We start from the raw sequence: 25,877 nt of genomic DNA on the forward strand, positions 1-25,877 counted from the left end.
TCAAGAGGCTTTTTAGTTCCTCTTCACTTTCTGCCATAAGGGTGGTATCATCTGCATATCTGAGGTTATTGATATTTCTCCCAGCAATCTTGATTCCAGCTTGTGCTTCTTCCAGCCCAGCGTTTCTCATGATGTACTCTGCATATAAGTTAAATAAGCAGGGTGTCAGTATGCAGCCTTGACGTACTCCTTTTCCTATTGGAACCAGTCTGTTGTTCCATGTCCTATTCTAACTGTTGCTTCCTGATCTGCATATAGGTTTCTCAAGAGGCAGGTCAGGTGGTCTGGTATTCCCATCTCTTTCAGAATTTTCCACAGTTTATTGTGATCCACACAGTCAAAGGCTTTGGCATAGTCAATAAAGCAGAAATAGATGTTTTTTTTAGAACTCTCTTGCTTTTTCAATGATCCAGCAGATGTTGGCAATTTGATCTCTGGTTCCTCTGCCTTTTCTAAAATCAGCTTGAACATCTGGAAGTTCACGGTTCATGTATTGCTGAAGCCTGGCTTGGAGAATTTTGAGCATTACTTTACTAGCGTGTGAGATGAGTGCAATTGTGCAATACTTTGAGCATTCTTCGGCATTGCCTCTCTTTGGGATTGGAATGAAAACTGACCTTTTCCAGTCCAGTGGCCACTGCTGAGTTTTCCAAATTTGCTGGCATATTGAGTGCAACACTTTCACAGCATCATCTTTCAGGATTTGAAATAGCTCAACTGGAATTCCATCACCGTCACTAGCTTTGTTCTAAGGCCCACTTGACTTCACATTCCATGTTGTCTGGCTCTAGGTGAGTGATCACACCATCGTGATTATCATGATGGAATTCAAATGAAACAACATTCCAAATTAGTGAAATGGGATAGTGTTGGGAAAAATACTTCTTTTCCATTTCTGAGGTTTCCTTTCTTGTGGAGGGAGCTTAATCACTGTAACATTCCTGGTCATTTTACTTCTCCTTTAAGGTAGGTGGAGTCACTTATTCTGGTAAATTTTGAAAGAAGAAACTAGGTATGCTCTGCTCAGCTCAGTTCCTCCCTTTTGCTTTTGGGCAGCAGCCCTGACCACAGAGGACTGTTTTTCTTATGTCTCCAGGCCCTGAGTCTTACCTGTTGAGGATACCTGCTCTCTTGGGAGCTTTGACCTGATCCATCATTGCCTGTGACCAATCTAACTTGAGGATTTGGTTTTTAGGTACCTTTGACTTCCACACCAAGTCATATCGTTCAGTTTAGTTTTCATCAATAATGTGATATTTTGGTCTCCCTTTGCCACACCCTATCTTATTTCTCAGTATGTTCAGAATTTGGATTGGCAAGAAGAGTTCTGTTTATTTCTCTCTCTCAGGCTCCAAAAGCTAGAATGCAGGGGGAAAGAACTGGCTTTAGTGAAAAGGGATTATTAGGTTTTCTCTGAATTTTAGAGAAGGCAATATATTTCCTCTGAATCAGGAAGAGGGCACTAATTATAGAGAACTGGAAATCCTTGAGGTATAATGGAGTTTCAGGGATTCAAAATCATCACAGTTAGGTAGGGGAACAAATTAATCAACCGAGAATGAGTCATCAGGCATGGATTTGGAAACTTAAAAGAAGAAAAGGTTCAGAATTGCCTGTCTATGGAGTATACTTAAGAATCCACTGAAAGATGTTTACAGATGGGGGCCAAGATGATGGAGTAGAAAGACCCTGAGCTCACTTTCTGTCATGACCACACCAAAATTACAATCATCACTGGAAAAGATCAGACCCTATCAGAGAAGATCTTCTATAACTTAAGATATAAAGAAGGACCCACAATGAGATGGGTAGGAGGAGCAGAGTCATAATATAATCAACTCCTATAACCACAAACTGGAGAATAAATTTAGTGCAGAGGATCTTCCACAGGAGTGAGTATTCTGAGACCCACATTGGGCTCTCCAGTTTGGGGTTCCTGCACCAGGAAGGCAAGCCTCCAGAGCATTTGGCTTTGAGGACCAGTGGGACTTAATTTCAGGAGTCCCATAGGACTAGTGGGAAACAGACTTCACTCTGAAAGTATTTACTGCACAAAATCTCATATGCTCTTGGACCCAGTGGAAAAGCAGTAATTTGATAGAAGCCTGGACCAGATGTACCCATGGTTTTGGAGGTCTCTCGGAGAGGCAGGGGTAGCTGCAGCTGACCCTGGGGACATAGACATTGGTGGCACTCATACTGGGGAGCTGCTACTGTGTGGATACTGGTGCTGGTAGGCAACATTGTGGAACCCTTCCTCTAGCTCATTAGCTGCAAGGCCTGGCTCCACCCAACAGTTTGTAGGCACCTGTGCTGGAACATCTCAGGGGAAGCAATGAACTGGTTTGGAATACAGGCCCACTTCTCAGCAGATGGACTTCCTGAGCCCACAGCCACCTCTACATGTGCCTCTAGGCATTGTCCTGCCCACCAGAGGCCAGGACCCAGCTCCACCCACCAGATATAAACCACCAGATACAAGAAAACTATGATCTCACAGCCTATGGACCCAGCCTGCCTAGAGCAGACCAGACTCTGCCCTGAAACCAGCTGGGTCCTGTCCCTGCTTGACAGTGAAAGTGAAGTCCCTCAGTCGTGTTCAACTCTTTGCGACCCCATAGACTGTAGCCCGCCAGGCTCCTCTGTCCATGGGATTCTCCAGGCAAGTATACTGGAGTGGGTTGCCATTTCCTTCTCCAGGGGATCTTCCCGACCCATGGATCAAACCCAGGTCTCCTGCATTGCAGGCAGATGCTTTAACCTAGGCAGACGCTTTACCATCTGAGCCACCAGGGAAGTCCCCTGTCCCTGCTTATTGGCACATAAACACAAGATTTGGAACATCCCAGACACCATACCCACTGTGTCAGGAACTAGCTGTTCCCCACCATTGATCTGACACCAGCTCTGGGATCCCTGGGCCATGGAGGCAGACTCCAGGACCCAGCTCTATGAGCCAATAGTTCTAACACTAATCCCAGGACCTGGCTTCATCCATCAGTAGGGAATCAACAGCCCTGGAATCTTCTGAACCCTGACTCTGCACTATCCCCAGAGTCCCCTGGGGTTCTGCAGTCAGTCATTTTGTGACCATGCCCAGCCAACCATCTGCCAGAAGCCTCCACACAAGCACAGGACCTGGCAACCAAGTGGATTAGGGCCAACAAAGACTACCAGACCACCTACGTAGCCTACCACAACAGAAGGACCCACACAGCCCTCATGGGGCAACCCCTAGAACATACAGCTTGGATGACGAGAGGAGGATGCACTACTGGGACACAGGGCTGCTCCTACAGAAGGCCACTTTTTTGGGGGTTGAGGAACATAATTAACCTTATAAGTAAAAATATAGACAGCAACTTAGGTAAAATGAGGCATTAGAGAAACATTCCAGACAAAGGAATAAGATAACACTCAAGAAAAACTTAGTGAAGTCTCCAGATTGGTAATCTAACCAGAAAGAGTTCGAAGTAATCATCACAAATATGATCAAAGAATTTGAAAGAAGAATGGATTTACAAAGTGAGAAGTTAGAAGTGTTTAACAAAGAGAAATATAAAGAACAACCAAACAGGGATAAAGAATACAATAAGTGAAATGAAAAATATACTAGAAGGAGTCAACAGTAGACTAAATGATACACAGGGTGGGATCAGCAAGATGGAAGACAGAGTAGAGGAAACCACTGACATTGAGCAGATAAAAAGAAGAAATGAAGATAGTTAAAGAGACCTCTGAGACTAAGTGCACTAATATTTGTATTATAGGGGTTTCAGAAGGAAAAAGGCTGAGAACATATTTGAATACATAACAGCTGAAAGGGAACAGTTATCTGGAAGCGGAGAGAGTTCCATATAGGAGTAAGTCAAAGGGAAACACACTAAGACACATTGTAACTAAAATGACAAAATTTAAGAGTAGAGAATATTAAAAGTAGCAAGTGAAAAGCAACAAATAATACACAAGGGAACTTCCATAAGGCTGTCAGCTGTAGAAATGCTGCAGGCCAGAAGAGAATGACAGGATATATTTAAAGTGATGAAAGGGAAAAACCTACAACCAAGAATACTCTACCCATCAAGACTCTCATTCAGATTTTATGGAGAAATCAAAACATTTACAGGCAAGCATCCTCTAAAAGGATTCAGCACCACCAAATCAGCTTTACAACAAATGTTAAAGAAACTTCTCTAGATGAGAAAGAAAAGGCCACAACTAGAAACAAGTAAAATTACAAAATGAAAAACCCATCAATAAAGGCAAACATACTATAAAGGTAGGAAATCATCCACGCACAAAGCTACAAGGAAAGTTAAAAGACGAAACTAGTAAAATCATCTATATCTACAAAAGCAGTTAAGGAAGCACAAAGCAATTAGATTTAAAATATGATATAAAAAATGGGCTTTCCTGATGGCTTAAATGGTAAAGAATCTGGCTGCAATGCAGGTGACCTGGATTTGATCCCTGGGTTGGGAAGATCCACTGGAGAAGGGAATGGCTTCAGTGTTCTTGTCTTGAGAATCCGCTCGACAGAGGAGCCTGGTGGGCTACAGTTCATATGGTCATAAAGAGTCAGACACGACTGAGCAACTAAGCTCAATGATAATCAAAAATAGTAATCATGAGGGGAGAAGAATACAAATGTTGGGTTATTAAAATGCATTTGAACTTAAGAGATCAGCAGCTTAAAACAATTATATATATATATTGCTGAACAACCAGTGGCTCACTGAAGAAATAAAAGGAAATTTAAAAAAGAATAACCTAGAGATAAATGAGAATAAAGACATGACTATCCAAAACCTATAGGACATAACAAAAGCAGTTCTCAGAGGGCATTGTATAATGATACAAGCTTACCTCAGGAAATAGTAAAATCTCAAATAAACAACCTATCCCTATAACAGATGTAAACTTTTATATATAGAATGGATGAACAACAAAGACCTACTGTATAGCACTATATTCAATATAGTTCAGAAGAAATATGTTCAATATCCTATGGTAAACCATAAAGAAAAGAATATAAAAGTGTGTGTGTTGAACCACTTTGCTGTGTTGTAAAAAGTAACATGACATTGTAGATCAATTATACTTCAGAAAAGAAAAAAGAAAGGAAAAAATAAAATGTAGATGAATTATATCTCAATGAACCTGGGAAAAATTATATCATAACTTTTAGGAAAAACAAAGCAAAATAAAACCCTAACCCTACACCTAAAGGAACTAGGGAAAGAAGAACAAATAAAACCCAAAGATAGTGAAGGAAAGAAATGAAGATGAGAGCAGAAATAAATGAAATAGAAGCTAAAACAATTGAAAAGATCAATGAAACTAGAAGCTAATTCTTTGAAAAGATAAACAAAATTGATAAACTAGACCCATCAAGAAAAAGAGAGGGCCCAAATTAATAATACCAGAAATGAAAAAGAAGTTACAAGTGACACCAGAGAAATATAAAAGATCATGAGACTACTGTGACCTTCTCTTTGCCAATAATTGGATAAACTGGAAGAAATTGACAAATTCTTAGAAATATACAGTCTCCTCAGACTGAACCAGAAGAAACAGAAAATTTGAATCAACTAATTCCCAGTAATGAAATTGAATAAGTAATTTTAAAACTTCTGACAAAGAAAAGTCTAGGACCAAATGGCTTCACGGTGAATTCTACCAAATATTTAGAGAGGCGTTAACACCTATCCTTCTCAAAATATTGTGGAGGAAAGAACACTTCCAAATTCATCCTGTGAAAACAGCATTGCCTTGATACCAGACAAAGATATCACACACCCAAATACTTAGCAGGTAAGGAAAAGTGAAAGTGAAAGTCTCTCAGTCATGTCTGACTCTTGTGTCTCCATTGACTATAGCCTACCAGGCTCCTCTGTCCATGGAATTCTCCAGGCTAGAATACTGGAGTGGGTAGCCTTCCCTTCTCCAGGGTATCTTCTCAACCCAGGGATTGAACCTAGGTCCCCTGCATTGGCAGGTGGATTCTTTACCATCTGAGCCACCAGGGAAGCCCAAAAATACTGGAGTGGGTAGCCTATCCCTTCTCCAGCAGATCTTCCCAACCCAGGAATTGAATTGGAGTCTCCTGCATTGCAGGCAGATTCTTTACCAGCCGAATTACCAGGTAAGGAATCCACCTGCAATGCAGGAGTCACAGAAGACATGCTTTCAATCCCTGGGTCAGGAAGATCCCGTTCTAGTATTCTCTTGCCTAGAAAGAGAAATCCCATGGAGAGAGGAGCCTGGCAGACTATAGTCCATGGGATCTCAAAAGAGTCACATAGGACTGAGTGACTAAGCATACACACACACAAAAAAAGATAATTACAATCCCATGGGTGGAGGAGCCTGGAAGGCTGCAGTCCGTGGGGTCGCTAGGAGTCAGACAGGACTGAGCAGCTTCACTTTCACTGTTCACTTTCATGCATTGGAGAAGGAAATGGCAACGCACTCCAGTGTCCTTGCCTGGAGAATCCCAGGGACGGGGGAGCCTGGTGGGCTGCCGTCTATGGGGTCGCACAGAGTCGGACACGACTGAAGCAGCTTAGCAACAGACTGATATCACTGAGGAACATAGATGCAGAGATCCTCAGCAAAATATTTGCAAACCAAATCCAGCAATACTTTAAAAGGATCGTACACCCTGATCAAGTGGGATTTACCCCAAGGATGCAAGGATTTTTCACTATCCAGAAATCAGTCAGTGTATTACACTACATCAACAAATTGAAAAAATGTAAACTGTCACTGTTTGCAGGTTACATGATACTATTCCTAGAAAATCCTATGCTGAAAGAAATTGAAGATGACACAAGCAGATGTTTGTGGATTGGAAGAAACAATATTGTTAAAATGACATACTATCCAAGGCAATCTACAGGTTTAATGAAATCCTCATCAAAATACCAATGGTATTTTTCACAGAATTAGAACAAAAAATTTTTACATTTGTATGGTAACACAAAAGATCCCAAAAAGCCAAAGCAATCTTGAGAAAGAAGAACAGAGATGGAGGAACCATACTCTCTGACTTCAGACTATACTACAAAGCTACAGTAATCAAAACAGTGGTATTGGCCCAAAAGCAAAATAGAGACCAATGAAACAGGATAGAAGGCCCAGAACTAAAGTCATGCACTTATATTCAATAAGTCAATGACAAAAGAGGCAAGAATATGCAAGGGAGAAAAGACAGTCTCTTCAATAAATTGTGCTGGGAAAACTGGACATTTACATGTTAAAGAATGAAATTAGAACTTTCTCTAACACTATTCAAAAAAATAAAATGGATTAAAGACCTAAATGTAAGACCTAAAATCATAAAACTGCTAGAAGAAATAACATGGCAGAACACCCTTTGACATAAATCATGGCAATATTTTTTTGGCTCTATCTCCCAAACAAAGGAAATAAAAGCAAAAATAAATATATCAGACCCAATTTAACTTAAAAGCTTTTAAATAGCAAAGTAAGCCATCAACAAAATGAAAAGACAACCTACTGAATGGGAGAAATAAATGATGTGACCAATAAAGTGTTAATATTCAATGATGTGACCAATAAAGCATTAATATTCAAAATATATAAACAGTTCATATGGTTCAACATAAAAAGCAAGCAACATGATTATGAGAGAAGATGCTTAACATCACTCATCGTCATCAGGGAAATGCAAATCAAAACCACAATGAAAGACCACTTCACACCTAACAGAATGGCTGTCATCAAAAGGAACACAAATAGCATTGGCTGGAATGTGAAGAAAAGGAAACTCTTGCACAGTGTTGATGGGAGTATAAATTTTTGTAGCCACTGTGGAAAACTGTATGTAACTTTCTCAAAATTCTGAAAAGAGAACCATAGCAATTCCACTTCTGGGTATATATCCAAAAAGACAACTCTTATTTGAAAAGATACACGCACCTCAGTGTTCTTATTAACATTGCTTACACTTGCCAAGATATGGAAGCCATGTAAATGTCCATCAACAGATGAATAGATGTGGTATGTGTGTGTATGTATATATCTATATCTATCTATCTATATGAAAACACAGTCTACTGAATGGGAGAAAATGTGGTGTATATATGTGTACACAATGGAGTACTATGAAGCAATAGAAAAGAATAAACATTGTGCCATTTGTAGCAACATGGATGAACTTTGAGGGTATAATTCTAGGTGAAATGTCAGAGAAAGACAAATACTGTGAGAGATCACTTATATGTAGAATCTGAAAAAATCAACAAGCTAGTAAATATAACAAGATAAAGCAGACTCATGGATATAGAGAACAAATCGGTGCTTAAGGGTGGGGAGAGGGAAGGAGAAGGGGCACATAAGGGTAAAAGAGTAAGAGGTACAAACTATTTTGTATAAAATAATCTACAAGGATATATTGTACAATATGAGGAATATAGCCAATATTTTATAATAACTATAAATGGAGTATAACCTCTAGAAATTGTGTCACTGTGTTATACACCTATAGCTTATATATAATATTTTTAATCAAATACACTTCAATTTTAAAAAAATCTCATAAAGAGGACCAAAAGATTTCCAGTTAGGTTGACAGATAGTGACATTCACAGTCCTGGATGGGCAGGGCTCTCAGGTAGCCTAGGGATAGCCACCAGGGACAAAAGTGGTGAAAACCACTCTACACAACATATTTTATTGTTAAATTATATTAACTTTCACATTAGGAATCTATTAAGGTTAGATAATAAATGGTTTTATCTATATTATTACAAATGCTAATGTATTCTTTTTCAAATTTCATAGTTTAGACAGCCACCAAGTTAACCCTTTTCTAGTTGATTCAGAGTTTTCCTTATGTGTGTCCAGGTATTTTTTAATTAAACAAAAAACAATATTTTAATAGCCCAATCAACAAAATAGTACATTATAGCAACTCCAAAATCCAGCAGGGTCAAGTTTTAACAATCTGTTGTTTCTAATTACATAAATATAGCCAGTAGCTTTACTGAAGTTTATTATAAATAATATGACAATTTCAGTTCTCACACCAAAAGGGAAATACTCTAGCTTATTTCCTTTGCCCATTGACTATTCTAGGACTAAAGTGTGTGCCATGAGTGTGTGCTAAGTCGCTTCAGTCGTGTCTGACTCTGTGTGACCCTATGGACTATAGCCCACCAGGCTCCTCTGTCCATGGGACTGTCCAGGCAAGAATACTGGAGTGGGTTGCCATGCCCTCCTCCAGGGGATCTTCCACACCCAGGGATCAAACTGTTTCTTCTGTGGCTCCTGCATTGCAGACGGGTTCTTTACCACTAGCAGCACCTGAGAAGCCCAAAGTATGTGCCAGTTTCTCCATAAAGTGATCTCAGACTATTCTTATACATCCCTGATTACTCTCAATTCTTATCATTCTAAAAGTCAAAGTGTATATTAACACTCACAGTTTGGTGCGGGGGAGGGAGGAAGAGAAGGGAGCAGGAAGGCTTTCAGGAGGCAATTGCACTTAAACTATATGGAGGGAGAATAGAATTTGGCAGGTGGATATGGAAGGTGGGAGCCAGGAGCACTCCAGGTATGACATAGTAGTCCAAAAAGCATGGAGGTAAGGTGTCAGGTCATCTTTAGGGAGCAGTGGATTGAGCAGGCCTTTTTTTTTTTTTTTTGGCCACACCATTGAGTCCTGTGGAATCTTAGTTACCTGACCAAGGACCGAACTGGAGGCCCCTGCAGTGGAAGCTTGGAATCTTAACCACTGGACCACCAGAGAAGTCCTGAGTATGCCCTTTGACTAGAGGACAAGGATTTGAAGGGAGTGTGGTCTCTGTGACAAGGAAAACCAGACTGTACAAGTCTGCTGGAAGCCAAATCCTTTTAAGGCTAGGTGAGATTTTGATGAGGAACTAGCCTGTAGGGAGGTAGAAAATGAAAATTCAATAGGTTTAATTGTTGGAATAAGATTCTAGAAGGAAAGGAAATAAGAATCTAGGGATTGGCAGATAAAGTTAGAAGGAAAGTGAGGAGGACTTAAACAATAAAAAGGGAGGGCTCAATTCTGCTTGAAAATTCAAACAAGTAATGTTGTTTTGTAGTTGATGAAAGAATACCTCTTGATATTTAGAAATACAAAGTGATTTTAAATAAATCTGCTTTGTCAGCGTTTTCATTTCCTTTCCTCTGCCATTTTTTTTTTCATTTTTTGGTTAAAAAAATATGTTGAAAGAAATTAGTTACACAACAGGGACTGAAATAATTTCAAATAATTTTTCTTTTAGTTGGATTGCTATTATAAAATAAGACTACATTTTGATTCAGAACTTTTACGAAGAACTTGGGTATTTTATTACAACATCTGTTTCTACATTTTAATTTCTCTCCTTCCTTTTATAGGTATTTGCATGCTTTTTTTTTTTCCAATGAGAAGACCTTTTTGTTTGCCACAAGAAGGCTATTATCCAGAATGTTAATGGGTTTTCAGCTATTAAGATGTAATGATATACCTTGAGTATTTAACTATAAATTTGAAAAATCTCTGTGAACAATCTCAAAGGAATACTTCGAATGCACTCCTGGTAAATTGGCTCATTTTCCTGTAATTTACTGGAAGTGCTGATATGAGAATAGTCCTAATGTGAAAAGTACATTAATCCCTGGAGTTACATTGTATGTATTAAATTATTATTCTCAAAGAATAAAATGTATGAGGCCATTTAGCCTTCATTCACATCTGTTACTTAGAATCACAGTAGAAAAACAATCACTTTTCTTCTGATGCACAAAATTAAAAATACATTTAATACATTTAATATCTTTTAAAACAAGAGGTACAGTGATGCTCAGTTACATTTTTGCCCAACAATCGTTCTTTTCCAAGACAAGGACTGTTCTACAATAATTAGGAACATGATTCTTCTGGTTTTGTGGAGGCCTCTTTTATTCCATTGATAACTGAAATATTTTTAGAAATCCATAATGTAGTTTGATGTCAGTCAAAAAGATTAGTCTGCCTTGTAGCCATGAGCTTCTACTACACTGTGGAAGTATTTAAGGAGGTAATCAACTTGCAGAAGCAGCAGTTGCAGGAGCAAAGGATCTTACTTGGGATTTTGTCTAATTGTGTTTTTCTTCTTTACCAGGGACTGAAAGTTGTGGACCCCCAATTTGTGACATCAGGTGTTTTTTGGAAAGCAGCCATTTAGGACTCGAAGACTGGGACTGATAGGAAGCCCCTTCTGAGATTTTACCAAAGTTCTTGAACAGGACTACCATGGACATAAAGCTGGATCCCTCTCGAGATGACCTGCCTCTCATGGCCAACACCAGCCACATACTTGTGAAACACTATGTACTGGATTTAGATGTGGATTTTGAAAGTCAAATCATTGAAGGCACCATAGTGCTTTTCTTGGAGTCTGGAAACAGATTCAAGAAACGGAGTAGTTCCACCGAGGTAGCCTGCCTATCAGAGTCAAACGAAGCCTGCAAATTTAGGATGCCTGAACCCTGCCAGATTCCTGTGACAAATACAAAGACCTTCTCATCTAAAATAGGATATAATGATTTTGTAATCTGTGGTAAAGGTGAAAAAGATACTTCTGGTAAAGATGGTAACCATGACAACCAGGAACAGGCTCCTGGGATTTCTAGCTCAAAGTACTGCTGTGACACAGGGAATCATGGGAGTGAGGAGTTTTTGCTAGTGTTGGACTGCTGTGATTTATCTGTGTTAAAGGTTGAGGAGGTGGATGTTGCTGCTGTGCCAGGTATTGAAAAACTTACAAGGTCTCCCAAGCTCAGGAATCAAATTGTACATGAACTCGTGGCTCTGCCTGCAGATCGTTGGAGGGAGCAGTTAGACTATTATGCTCGCTGCAGCCAGGCTCCTGGCTGTGGGGAACTCCTATTTGACACTGACACTTGGAGCTTACAGATCAGGAAGACAGGGGCTCAGACAGCTACTGACTTTCCTCATGCCATAAGGATACGATACAGAACCAAACCCCAGGGGCGATCAGTTACATGGACCTCAGACCAGAGTGGCAGGTAGGTTATCTGGGTACTCCGCAGTTCCCTGGTCTTTAATCTTACACACTGGGAGATGAAGCTTTGCAAAGATGCTCCTCTTTATTCTGTGGCATTACCCATCTAACCTTAAATCCTTCGACCCTCAGGGAAACAGGTAAACTCCCAGGCATGCTGAACTCTTAATAGGATTACTTCCCTGAAGATGAAAAAGACTACTTTATTAAGCCCCTGTATTTCTAAGTTAGGAGACTGAAAGCCAGATTTAATGGTTAAATCTCAAGCCTAGCTCTCTGTTGAGATCTCTGCTAGCAACTTCCAGTACTGTAGATGGAAACGATATGTGTTTTTGAGCAAATACTTTCCAAAGTTCCTTCATATTCCCCCAAGGGAATAAATAGCTGCTGTGTTGGGTTGGTGTGAATCCTGGCAAAGTGCTTCCAAATAAAGCCAGCTCTGCTTTGTGACTTTCTTACTGTATCCATCTCTTGGCAGCTATACCTCTGTGGACTTTGTCAGTTGTTGTATAATGTGAACCCTCAAAGCACTGGGAAGATCTGTTTCTGAGGAGTGTGACAGTCAGTCCTGCTGAGTTGACACTTGTTTCTTTGGCTGTGATTCTGGGTATTTGACACCAAGGGGACTCCTGATTTTTTGTGTGGAAAGGAAGAATTGATGAAACATCAGTGTTCGGGGAAGGATATAGGCAGTTCTTTTCTTCTGTTCCTCTGGCAGTTTAGGGTATTTAGAATTTGAGAATTTTCAAGTCAAACTTTATTGATTCCTCATTATTTTACCTATTTATTTGTGCTAAGGTACTGTGAATCAATACAGTAATTATTGCAGGGCTTAGTTGGAAGAACGTTCCTCTCTGTGAGCTTGTTTTTAGTGCCTTCTTTTATAGCAGAGGACTCCCTTAATGAAGGCAGTAGTCTAGATAAATTGCTTACATCTCTCCTCTAACTCACCCCCCTCAAAAAAACCTTTTAGATTATATTTTTTAAAGCATCACCTTGAGTTTGAGCTCTCATTATCCTGCTGCTTGCCTCCAGTCTTACCTCCTGCTCTGGTCTCCCTCCCTACTCAAAATGAGTTCACTTCCTGTCTTATTTCTGCTAGAGTCTGAGGCAGCCTTTGGGATAGTGCAGGGTAGTGCAAATTTACATCAGTAGAAAAGCATAGTGATTTGTTTATAGAATAACTTACTGAATATTCTTGGAAGTCTGTGAAGGAAAGAAATAGATGTTCTTATTGTATCTTTAAGTTTTTGGAAATTATTAAAGATGAGCTTTTAATAACATTTAACAATATACTGTCTGTGAATATTTAACTAGGAAATTCTAGTTTTCATACTTCCAGATATTTCATTTTTGAATTAGAGTAACAAGGAAGAAGAAACTATTGACAGTATTTGGAAGAAATACTCATTCATGGTCTCAAACATAACTTTCTTCTCAGTGTTTACTACAGAGACTAGTGAATTACATTACATATGAAGTGTTGAGTAGGAATGAGTTGTTGATAAATGCTGGTTTCCTTAAAGAAACTCTCAAAAGGTCCTTGGGCACATTTTGCTCCTGAAAGGTAGACTTGAATTTACTCTTGATGTCTCCTTTTCTGAATATTCAATAAATACGTGATCCAGCAAAAGTTTAAACTGTATCCTTGGAAGTCTGTAATTATATGTTAGTAAATAAATTACATTTATGGAGTCTTACAGAGATAATAAATTTGTTTTTTAAAACTTAAAAGATTTTTCCTCCCTTCTTTTTTCTTTTTTGGGGGGAATTTTATTACAGTCACAATGAATCTTCCATGAATGGTCACTAAATTCTCCCACATGTTTAAGAATAAATCTAGGTATATACTCGTAACTGTTTGGATACTGTAAGGACTTAAAATGCCCAAGGATTCCAGGTTGCTAGACAGAAATAATTTCTTGTTAGTAATCACCAGGGTTTCAAATTAAAGTAGTGGTTAAATTTTTACCATTGAATAGCAGAATACTATCAACATGCCTACTATAAATTTTTAGTATGGATGAGAAACTTTTTATTCCCATTTTACAAGTAGGAATATTCTATAAAGTTGCTGAAAGATCCTAGAAAAATCCATGTCTTAATTGTGTAAAGGAGTTGTGTTTCTTACTTTTGATTTTTACCATGTCCCTTATTGTAAGCAAAGATTTCAATACATTTTTAAAAAATGAATTATATTAGCTTTCAAAAATTTTCCATTTTTAAGCAGATACTAGACAGAAATTTAAGAAAAACTCTAACCTTGTACCTGTCCTTTCAAGTTCCAACAGTGGCTTCTCCCCTTCCCACTCTCATTCTACACCTTGTTGAGAACTTTCAATGGCTTAGTCATTTTGGACTCTATGACCCCATGGACTGCAGCATGCCAGGCTTCCCTGTCCTTCACTATCTCCTGGAGTTTGTTCAAACTCATGTCCATTTAATTGGTAATGCCATCTAACCACTTCATCCTCTATTGTGCCCTTTTCCTCCTGCCTTCAATCTTTCGGAGTATCAGAGTCTTTTCCAAGGAGGCAACTCCTCACATCAGGTGACCAAAGTATTGGAGCTTCAGCATCAGTTCTTCCATGCATATTCAGGGTTGATTTCCTTTAGGATTGACTGGTTTGTTGAGAATAAAATTTGTTATTTTGTTTGATAATAAGTAAATAAATAATCACTTAGAAGGTCAGAGGATCCCAGGAGGAAATTATAAAATGTGACGGAACAATCTAGCTATATTAAAAATGTATGAAACAATCTCATTGAAGAGAGTAGAGGGGAAAATGTGCTGACCTAAGTAACTTTAGAAATGAGTTGAATCTGTAAGGCTGAAAGCAAAAGGAACTGTACATAATTACTACACTATAGTTGATAGAGTTGTTTCCCATGGGAATACAGGTTAACAATTCTGGTACCACTCTACATGTATGCTGGAATTGAGTAATTTAGTAAATGGATGCAGATGATGGGAGTCAGGTTTCTCACTGTTGAAGTGGGACATTACAGATGAGCAAGGGGAAGAGGATAGAATGATTCATGTGAAAATGGATTAGAATGGGAGACATCACTATGAACTCATGTTTAGCATAATACAGATACAGGTGGTTGCATATAGACATAATTATAGATATGGGGTGTTTGCAAGTGTTAGCATACACACATGTATTTCCTTGTTTCTCAGCTGAGTGGGTTTAGAAGCAGTGAGTACTCCCTAGTGCCCAGATCTTGGTTTCTAATATCATGCTCCAGTGAAGGAACCAGAGTTCTTGGAGAAATGGCTGGGGCTAGAGCAGGAAACATACAAGATGAAGCTGTAGCATCTATTGTGCCAGAAAATAAGGAAATGCTCTAACAACAGCAATAAGAACCTGGAATTGCATGAGTGTATTAAAGTCCAAGGACTCATCTGAAAGAACTCCTAGTGACCAAAACTGAGCAACAAAGTAAAATAGTTTTAGATGATAACCCAAAGTTTAAAATAAATATTCATGAGTCCATACTAATATAAAAAAGTGATTGACTTAAATAAGCAAATGGGGAGAATGGCCAAATCCATGGTGCAGAAGTCCAAGTTACATAGAAACTCTGCCCTCAAGAAGGTAGAGCATAATTCCTCCCTCCTTAAGTGAGGACTGTTCATAGTGACTTCCTTCCAGTATGGAAAAGAGGAGAAAGTAAATTTTCATTAGTGAAACCTGACAAACATGACCTCAGCAAGGAGATCAAAGCTGACATCAACACTGATGAGTCACGTTGATAGTATGTGATGAAAACACCATCTTTGATCTTCCTCCTCAAAACCCATAGCCCCTATCTAACCAAGAGAAAATATCAGATAAATCAGACTTTTAACAAAATACCTGACCAGTACTCCTCAAAACTCTCAAAGCCAACATAAATAAAGTCTTCAGAAACTGTCACAATCAATAGAAGCCTAAAGAGACATGGTAATTAAAATTAATGTAGTATTCTAGAATAGAAAAGGTGTATAAAGGATTTTTTTTAAAGAGAGAACTAAGGAAATCCGAGTAAAATCTGAACTTTAGTTAATAATAATGTGTCAACTGTGACAAATATACTAATGTAAGTTGTAGGGAAAACTGAGTATGGAATGTGTGGGAAGCCTATGTTTTATCTTCGTACTTTTAAAAACAAATCTAAGGACTTCCTGATGCTCCTGTGGTTTAGAGTCTGCCTTCCAACGCAGGGGATGCTCAGGGAACGAAGATCCCTGCTCAGGGAACTAAGATCCCACATGCCATGGGACAGCTAAGCCAGCACACCCCCAACAAAACATCTCAGATGCTGCAACTAAGACATGAAGCAGCCAAAAATAAATAAATATTTAAAAATAAATCTAAAACTGATTTTAAAATGTCATCAAAAATAAATTTCAAATTTGAAAAAATAATCCTCTTTCTACCCTGAAATTTCCCTTTCCTAAGAGCTGTCACCCCATTTTTTATCAAGTAACAATGTGTTCTAGATGGGAACTGAAAATATATTTGCCACTGTAAAACAGTATTTCTTTTCAATCATTGTCAATAACTTACTCTCCCTCATTGTTATTCTAATTCTAAGATGAAATAGCTGGAAATATAAAAACTACATTTTCCTACTTTCTTTCAACCATTGTGGAATTCTGGCTTCTCTTGAATCTACTTGCTCTTTCTTGCCTCCATCATTCAGATACTAGATTTTAAATGACCTTTAAAAATGACTGATAAAGCAGACATATACATAACAATATGATACATGCTTCTTGGAAAAAGTACTTACTTTTGTGTGTATGAGTATGTGTGCCCTTTAAAAATATTTAGATGTGAACTGGAGCCATTATTCTTGCTAAGCTAGATAAGAAGAAGACAATATCTTTTTTATTCTAGAGCCTGAGCATACTTTAGAAAAAAAAAATCTTTAAAAAATGGAAACCTTTATTCAAAGTTTATGTGTTTCCTGCATTTTTTTCATTTCAGTGAATAAAATGTTATTTAAAATCAAAGCATTCTTTCTGGTAACTCATTCCTTTTCCTCTTTGGATCACTGTGATAGTTGTGGAACCAGCCAAGTGGTCTAGGAGGTCTGGCTTAAGCTGATGACATCACTGAATGAGTTGAATGGAGGGGAAATCCAGTTAGATATAAGAAATTTATTTTAGAAGTGACAATTATTTGGTCATTGTTAAAAATATCTGACTAGGAAAATTCACTTTCACTTTTGACTTTCATGCATTGGAGAAGGAAATGGCAACCCACTCCAGTGTTCTTGCCTGGAGAATCCCAGGGATGGGGAGCCTGCTGGGCTTCCGTCTATGGGGTTGCACAGAGTCAGACACGACTGAAGCGACTTAGCAGCAGCAGCAGGAAAATACATTATAACTTAAAGTGATATTAAAATTAAAATTTCCTAAATCACTATGATGTTGCTTTGTTTTAGATAAAGCCAGAATGATGTTGGCAAAATACTGAGGAGAGAATGATTTTTTAAAATTATATTTATTGTTCAGGTATTGGACCAAAGAAGATGTAGACCTTTGGAATATTTTTAGTTTAACATCAAAATCAGATGTTAACACATGCCCCCCTCACACACACATACAATAAAATATTCATTTTTTTGTATCTCAATATAAAGTTTTAAAATTAAAAGAATGAACAGAAGATATTTTAGAAGCAATTTCAGGTCTAAAATGAACATTTCTGTAATTAATTCCTTTCTTCCTCCCCTATTTGCTCCAAAAAACCAATATAAAAGGCATGAAAACTGAAGGGGAAATACACATTAATTCTATAATATCATTGTATAACTACAACAAGAACAAGACATGAATAACTAAACATCAACAGAAAATAACAAATAAAAAATGACCTATAACCAAAAGTGTGGAGAGTTGAAAAGAATCTAGAAGGTGAGAGCCAAGAGACCTGAGTACTCAAAAGATGGGCTGCCAACTAGCTGTGTGACTTCAGAGAAGTCATTTTACATCTCTGGAGCTTAATTTCCTCATGTGTAAAATGAGAAAATTCCATGAGAGGATCTCCAAATGTTTTCCATACGTAAAATCCTATACTCAAAAGGGGCTTCCAGGTGAGAAGCACTGTCTTTGCCTTTACAAACAGCTTGCTAGTTTTGCACCCAAAACATCTCTGTTGAAGAGGGGAGTTTCTGACTCAAAGCCACTTTTAGTCCAGTCCATTTTGACTATACCAGAATCTATCCAAGTCAAAGCAGTATTCTCGTTGGACTCATCATATATGTTCATTATGATTGGTGAGTCCTGGTTTTGGTGATCACACCGTGAAGAAGAATGATAATAGAGAAGGGGTGTGTGTGTGAGAGAGAGTGTGTGTGGGGTGTGTGTGTGTGTGTGTAGAGATGAGAGAGAGGTGAGGGATCAGTTCTGGTTGACACTTCATGTTTTAGTAGTCTGGCTCTTGGTTTTTATGTCACAGAAAGCAAGAGGGTTGCTTCCCTACAACGGAAACTGTAACTTAGGTTTAACGAGAACATGGAGCCATAAAAAAAGGTCAGGTGCAGGAAGGAGAACAGAAGAAAAGGAATCAGAGGAGTCCTGAAGACTTTGTAACTGGGAAGTTACAAAGAATCTGAAATATTCTGAAATATGAAATATTTGAAAATCTGAAATATGACAGAATCTGAACCACCAACCTGTCATATCTGTGGCCTCCTGGCCTCCAGTGACCAGATCAGTGCCTCAGTGCGGAAAAACATCGTATCAAGCCACACCCACAGTGACAGTGGGCTCATCACCTCCTACTGTCTGTTGAAGCCACCCTCTCCCCAGTTGTTCATCTGTGATAACCAAGTCTCTGAAAATGGGTGATTTTTATGGAAAGTAGTATTTTTAAACTAAAAATAACCCCTTTCACTCCAACTGCAAAAAGAAAAAATGAAGAAAATATATGGGTTGAGCCTATTCCCTACAAGTTGTAAAGATGGCTTCCCCTCAAAAAAAGATAAGCAAATATATTTCGTTGACATCAGAGTCTATTTCCATTTGGGCTGCTATAACAAAATACTGCAGAGAGAATGGTTTATAAACAACAGAACTTAATTTATCACAGTTCTGCAGGCTAAAAGTCTGAGATTAGGATGCCAGCGTGGTCAGGTCCTGGTGAAGGCCCTCTTTTGTGTTGCAGACTGCCAACTTCTGGCTGTGGCCTTACCTGGTGGAAGGGGCCAGGAAGCTCTCTCTAGCCTCTTTTATAAAGGCATCAATCTCATTCATGAGGGCTCCACCCTCATGACCTGAGCACCTCCCAACGACCCCACCTCCTAATACCAACACTTTGGACATTAAGATTTCAACATATGAATTTGGACAGACACATTCAGACCAGCAGCATAGTGTATCTCATCTTCATTTGACTGCTCTGAGAATACACAAACATGTAACTGAAATAATTGTTATTCTGACAGGTTGTTAGTTTAGTTCTTTAATGGCAACAAGCCATGGCCTGGCTGTCACCCTCTATCTTACACTGTTTTCTTTCTCATTTTCAGTTGCTTTCTCCCATTCCCGCAACTCCTGTGCAGTTAATCTGAGCTCCCCAAGGGGTCTTCCATGTGGATGGGTATCCCAGGGCATGTGGGATGAGCCCTGGTAGGAGAGTTTTCCTTTTCACGTTGGAAGGAATTGTTCAGTTGGGAAATAATGATGTTTATAAACATCAGAGAATTGCAGGCTTGTGCCTAAACACCTATCCCATAAGCATTTTAGCAACATGACCAAGGTGCAAGGCTGTGCGTGTTGAATAAACACAGCTGCATATATTTCAGTGATCACACATCCAGATAACTGCAGAGCATGTTGATAAATGCACATAGATTTTCATCCCCTCCTGGGACACAATGGGTAGGGAAGAGGAAGGGTGGGGAATGTGTGTGTGACAAGAGTCATCAGAGTATGATTTTCAGACTCCATGAAGACCTCCTGTCCACCCACTCTCTACTTCCTGTCAGATGCCTGACATTCCACCGCTAGACTTTTACCCGGGGGTTAAAGCTTTCATCCCTCTTAAAATGTAATTATTTGACTTTCGATTGCTTTGGACATCTGCACCGTGATGTGCGACATGCATAGGCATATCAGATTGTGAACGCTCAAAAAGCCATCTGTTATGAAGTCACTGGCACTTGGCATGGATGTGTTGGGGAGGGATGAGTGAGCTGAGGAAAAGAAGAAAAGACCCAGAAGGAAGTAGACCGGGAGCATGGAGAGAATGTACATTTTCAAGAAATCTTGCCTAGGATTGTTTTCCTGTTTATTTTTTAAATTTATTTCTGTTTCCTTTTGCCGCACTAGGTCTTCGTTGCTGCATGCCGGTTTTCTCTAGCTGGGGTGTGCGGGCTTTTCATTGTAGTGACTTGGGTCACACCGGCCACCCCGATACAGTGTGGGAGGGGCCTCCACAGGGGTGTGAGTACCTGGGGCAGGAGTCACTGGGGTCCCTCTTGAAAGCTGGCTGCCTCAGGGAGGCCCTCCCTTTCTTCTCCTTCTGCAGTGAATTGCAGAGTCTTTCTGATCCAGCCTCTGCACTGTTTTCTCACATGTGCACGTGTGCACGCTAAGCCGCTTCAGTCATGTCCAACTCTGTGACTAGCCCCCAGGCTCCTCTGTCTGTGGGATTCTTCAGGCAAGAATACTGGAGTGAGTTGCCATGCCCTCCTCCACAGCATCTTCCCAACCTAGGGATTGAACCTGCGTCTCTTATGTCTCCTGCATTGGCAGACATATTCTTTACCACTGGTGCCACCTGGGAAGCCCCTACACATGTGACCTCATCTCAAATCTGATAGTTTCTTCTGGAAAGTGGTATGGAGGCTGTGGAGGAAGGCTTAGGGACCGCATACCTAAGGGCACAGGTGGAATTCATAATAATATGCCATCAGGGCCTCCAGCCCAAACTTACAGGGAGAAGAAAAGCAAACATCCTGGCAAGCCAGTCTTTTGGGGAGAATTTGCTCCATGTGCAGACAAGGGAAGAGCTGTAATACCAGAGTCACCCTAGGGAAGTGGGGTGCTGAGCGTAAGAGCAAGAGAGCACAGCTGAAGCACAGATACTTTCCCAAAGTACCCTAAGACAGAGAAAGTCTTAGGCGTTTTCTAGACAAGGGTCTCTCACTTCCCTGTGAGCATCACAAATAGCTTATCTCCACAAGTCTGCTTAGATTGGAAGTGGATTCCAGGAGCTCATGAGCTGACAGACATCGTGGGGTCCGTTCTGCTTTAGTAAGAAAGGAAGCCTTGATTCTGAGTGTCTGTCACTGTCAGAGGGAGAGTTATGCCTGCCATTCGGCCAGGGGCAACATACTCTGTTTCCACTGACGATGCTTTTCTTCTTGGGATCCTTCTCTATGATGGACTTTTTGGGGGAAAAAACAGGTGGAATTTTCAGAACTAGGCATAACTTGACCCCACCCACCTGAGCTATTTGAGCTGCTACAGCATCCCCCACTAGGCACCCACAACCAGCAGCCCCAGCTAGGAGGAGGTAGTTTTAGGGGGACTTCATCATTAGGCCCTCAACTGCCTGAAGTTAACTCAGGCTCAGTCAATTAACTAGGGATCCAGGAGCAGCAGGGTGGGGGCTCAGTACTCCATGAAATCGATGGGAGACCCTGGGCCTTCCATGAAAATTTGCCTTTGTTCTTGGATCTGTGATTCTGGGACACAACCGTGGGTTTTTGGTCCAGGACAGACAGACAACTGAGGTCACATACCTGCCCCCTATCCCCATTTTGCATGTGACTCAGAGAGGTCAGGGATTTTTCCACAGCCATTTAATGAGCTGGTAACCCAGCCAGCAAAGAGTTGGACACGACTGAGTGACTGAAATGAACGGAACTGAACTGAACCCAGCCAGGACTAGTCTTCTGAATGTCTAGTCTTCTTTCTCTGCCTCGTATCGAATCTGTGAGTAATCATGCCTTAAAGCTCAACATTCAGAAAATAAAGATCATGGCATCTGGTCCCATCACTTCATGGGAAATAGATGGGGAAACAGTGGAAACAGTGGCAGACTTTATTTTTTTGGGCTCCAAAATCACTGCAGATGGTGACTGCAGCCATGAAATTAAAAGACACTTACTCCTTGGAAGAAAAGTTATGACCAATCTAAATAGCATATTCAAAAGCAGAGACATTACTTTGCCAACTAAGGTTCGTCTAGTCAAGGCTATGGTTTTTCCTGTGGTCATGTATGGATGTGAGAGTTGGACTGTGAAGAAAGCTGAGTGCTGAAGAATTGATGCTTTTGAACTGTGGTGTTGGAGAAGACTCTTGAGAGTCCCTTGGACTGCAAGGAGATCCAACCAGTCCATTCTGAAGGAGACCAGCCCTGGGATTTCTTTGGAGGGAATGATGCTGAAGCTGAAATTCCAATACTTCGGCCACCTCACACGAAGAGTTGACTCCTTGGAAAAGACTCTGATGCTGGGAGGGACTAGGGGCAGGAGGAGAAGGGGACGACAGAGAATGAGATGGCTGGATGGCATCACTGACTCGATGGACGTGAGTCTGAATGATGGATGTGAGTTGGTGATGGACAGGGAGGCCTGGCGTGCTGCGATTCATTGGGTTGCAAAGAGTCGGACATGACTTAGTGACTGAACTGAACTGAACTGAACTGAATCATGGCATATACACTTCTAGAAGGTAGACTACCTACTCTAAGGTCCATTTTCTGCTTTTATTATCTTCTCCCAATGACAAGGAACCTCATTTCCCCGGCTCCCTTGTCTTCTGACTTCCTGTCAGGTTTGGCCAATGCAGGGCATTGATGGAACACTTGAGAGCAGGAGTTAGCAAGCAATAAACAATGTCCTGGGCTTCTCTGGTGGCTTAGATGGTAAAGAATCTGCCTGCAAGGCAGGAGACCTGGGTTTGATCCCTGGGTCGGGAAGCTATCCACTTTAGTATTCTTGCCTGGAGACTGAAAGACTAACACACACACACACACACACACACACACACACACAATTTCCTCTCCTCTTTCTACTTATTTTGGTGTCTCTAGCAATGACTGGGAGAAGGCAATGGCAACCCACTCCAGTGCCCTTGCCTGGAAAATCCCACGGACAGAGGAGCCTGGAAGGCTACAGTCCATGGGGTCGCTAAGAGTCGGACACGACTGAGTGTCTTCACTTTCACTTTTCACTTTCATGCATTGGAGAAGGAAATGGCAACCCACTCCAGTGTCCTTGCCTGGAGAATCCCAGGGACAGAGGAGCCTGGTGGGCTGCCGTCTATGGGGTCGCACAGAGTCAGACACGACTGAAGTGACTTAGCAGCAGCAGCAGCAATGCCTGAGTCTCCCGGGTCCCTGCACCCATCGGACATTCTCCACTGTGAATCTGGCTTCTGTCAAATGACTCCTATTGCTGTGAGCCCAGAGCACTCGGTAACAGCAGCTCCTCCAACCCATGGAGTCACAGCTCCTTACCACTGTAGCTAATCTCTGGGTTGCATCACTGTCTGCTGTTTGGCTTCTTGGTACTTCTATTACTTCTAGGACCAATCCCCTAAATTAAATTACCTCTGTTTATTAAGACCTACACTGGTTTGTGTTTTCCTTTCTGGACCCTGACTGATGGAGTGGGGTCATCATTCTGTGTGTTCTTGCTCACTGTAAGAATACAATAAATCTTCAGTCATAATAGTGTTAACTATTCTAAAAAGGAAAACCAGTTTATGCAAGAGAGGTGGCACTCCACTTTTATCATTTACTCCATAAATCAAGCTGATTAAAACTATATCATACTTGCCATAACTCTTGAAAAACAAAAAGTGGAAACATTTTGCTAAGATGTCTTCCCAAGGGTCAGTCCATGCCTTCTATTCAGTGCTGTTAAAAGAATAGACTTCTTTGATCTCAGAGATTTTTTTCCATTTCTCTTTGTGATTTATCACGGAATGGATTATTCTTGGTGTGTGTAGGTTTGTATTTTTAATTGTAGCAGAATGGGCCCCAATGTCATGCCATTGGTTTCTTATACTCGCTTTGGTAACAACTCTGCCCTTGGCCTTCCCATCACAAGCCTGGTTGTTGTGACCTACAGTCCTGTTTATATGCCAACCCCTGTTCTTGGCCTCCGCACAAGGATTCCCACAAGGGTTCCATTTGAGATGGTGGTTTCCAAGATTGGGGGTATCTGCCCGCCAGCACTGCATTTGAGACCACCAGCTTGTTTTTCCAAGTATTAATGTCTCAGTATCACTAAACATATTTTCTTTTCCAGAATATTTTCCAAAAGTTTTGTAAGAATGTCTCTAAAACTCTTTTTGTTTTGAAGGCGTAAGGGCCTAAGGGGAAGGGCAAGGTAATGTAAATTTTAACTTGGCAGACTAGTATTTAAAACTTTATCCAAAAAATATTTTTCCCCTTAGAAAAAAAGCCTCTTTACATATTTAAGTAATTCATTTGTGAGAAATAACCACTCAGCTATTCACATAGCCCTTGGCAGATGTCAGTTCAAGATGCTTTGAAACCAATCAAACCAACCAAACTACAAAGTCTCAGATATTTTCTCTTTGAAAGCTCAACTTAACATTTGCTACCATGGTGGTAAGGAAAGTGACAACTCATTTTAAAGATTCTTCGCCTTTGTTTCTTTGTCTTTCTTCTGCAGGCCATGTGTTTATACTGTGGGATCTCCCATAAACAACAGGGCCCTTTTTCCATGCCAGGAGCCACCTGTTGCCATGTCAACATGGCAGGCTACAGTTCGAGCAGCTGCATCCTTGGTTGTTTTAATGAGCGGGGAGAATTCTGCGAAGCCAACACAGCTTCGGGAAGGTACTGTACATGTGTTCCATGCTTCTTTATGTATTGCACACATGTTGGACCCAGGAACCCAATACACAGGGTTTTTCTCAGCTTTAAAAGAGCTCCTTTATTAGCTGGGTTGGACTGAACATGATATAAAACATCCTGCCAGAGAAAACACCAGGGGATGGGGAAGGGCACTTGGGAGCCTGCGCATGGCATGTGGGGCTCTTCATGCCAGAGTTATCAGTTCTTAGATTATTAAGGCAGTTCCCTTCCTGGTGGCTCAGACGGTAAAGCCTCTGCCTACAATGTGGGAGACCTGGGTTCAATCCCTGGGTTAGGAAGATCTCCTGGAAAAGGAAATGGCAACCCACTCCAGTATTCTTGCCTGGAAAATCCCATGGATGGAGGAAGCTGGTTAGGCTACAGCCCATGGGGTCGCAAAGAGTCGGACATGCCTGGGATGCTGAGGAGGATCGTTCACCTGATGGTTTGTGGACCATAAGTGGGTGGTCTTGGTTGAAGACTTTCTGGACAGGCAAGTGTGTCGTGGAAACACCATTACAGTGAGTTGTCTGTGTTTTGGTCATGGAGCCTGTGCAGGGTTATTTGTAATGCTGAGCAATAGCTCTCCTGTTGGCTGCCCACTGGAGTGGTCCTGGTATTGCTCTGTTCTTACTCTATTGGGCCATGAAGTTTTGAGTCAAAGGTGTGTAAGAAAGATGGAAGGCAGGTACTGATGCATCACCAAGGTTTTCTCTGTGAATTTCCTACTTGTTGTAATTGACACTTTCAGTTGAGATCTGGAGCTTGCTGATGCGAGGTGAAGTTTCTGTGATTGTAATATTTCTTCATCTAAATATAGTGTCTTCTTCCATCATTTATTATAAAAACTTTAAAATTTACAAAAAGTAAAAGTAATAAAGTGAAAGAGGAGAGTGAAAAACTTGGCTTAAGGCTCAACATTCAGAAAACGAAGATCATGGCATCTGGTCCCATCACTTCATGGCAAATAGATGGGGAAATGGTGGAAACAGTG

At 40.4% G+C, this 25,877-nt stretch overlaps 1 protein-coding gene across 3 annotated transcripts in view; it reads left to right on the forward strand.

Annotated features, from left to right (window-relative positions):
* LOC120867013 (aminopeptidase O (putative)) overlaps positions 1-25,877 on the forward strand; it is a 418,141-nt gene that overhangs the window by 63,291 nt on the left and 328,973 nt on the right. For all 3 annotated transcript variants that reach the window (XM_040245140.1, XM_040245125.1, XM_040245132.1), the window contains exons 2-3: positions 11,142-12,048; positions 24,699-24,865. In XM_040245140.1, the coding sequence (XP_040101074.1) occupies positions 11,273-12,048; positions 24,699-24,865 (943 nt within the window). In that variant the 5' untranslated portion in view covers positions 11,142-11,272. The remainder of the gene's footprint in view (positions 1-11,141; positions 12,049-24,698; positions 24,866-25,877) is intronic.

The sequence above is a fragment of the Oryx dammah genome, unplaced genomic scaffold, assembly GCF_014754425.2.
Source record: "Oryx dammah isolate SB20612 unplaced genomic scaffold, SCBI_Odam_1.1 HiC_scaffold_1, whole genome shotgun sequence".
NCBI lineage: Eukaryota > Metazoa > Chordata > Mammalia > Artiodactyla > Bovidae > Oryx > Oryx dammah.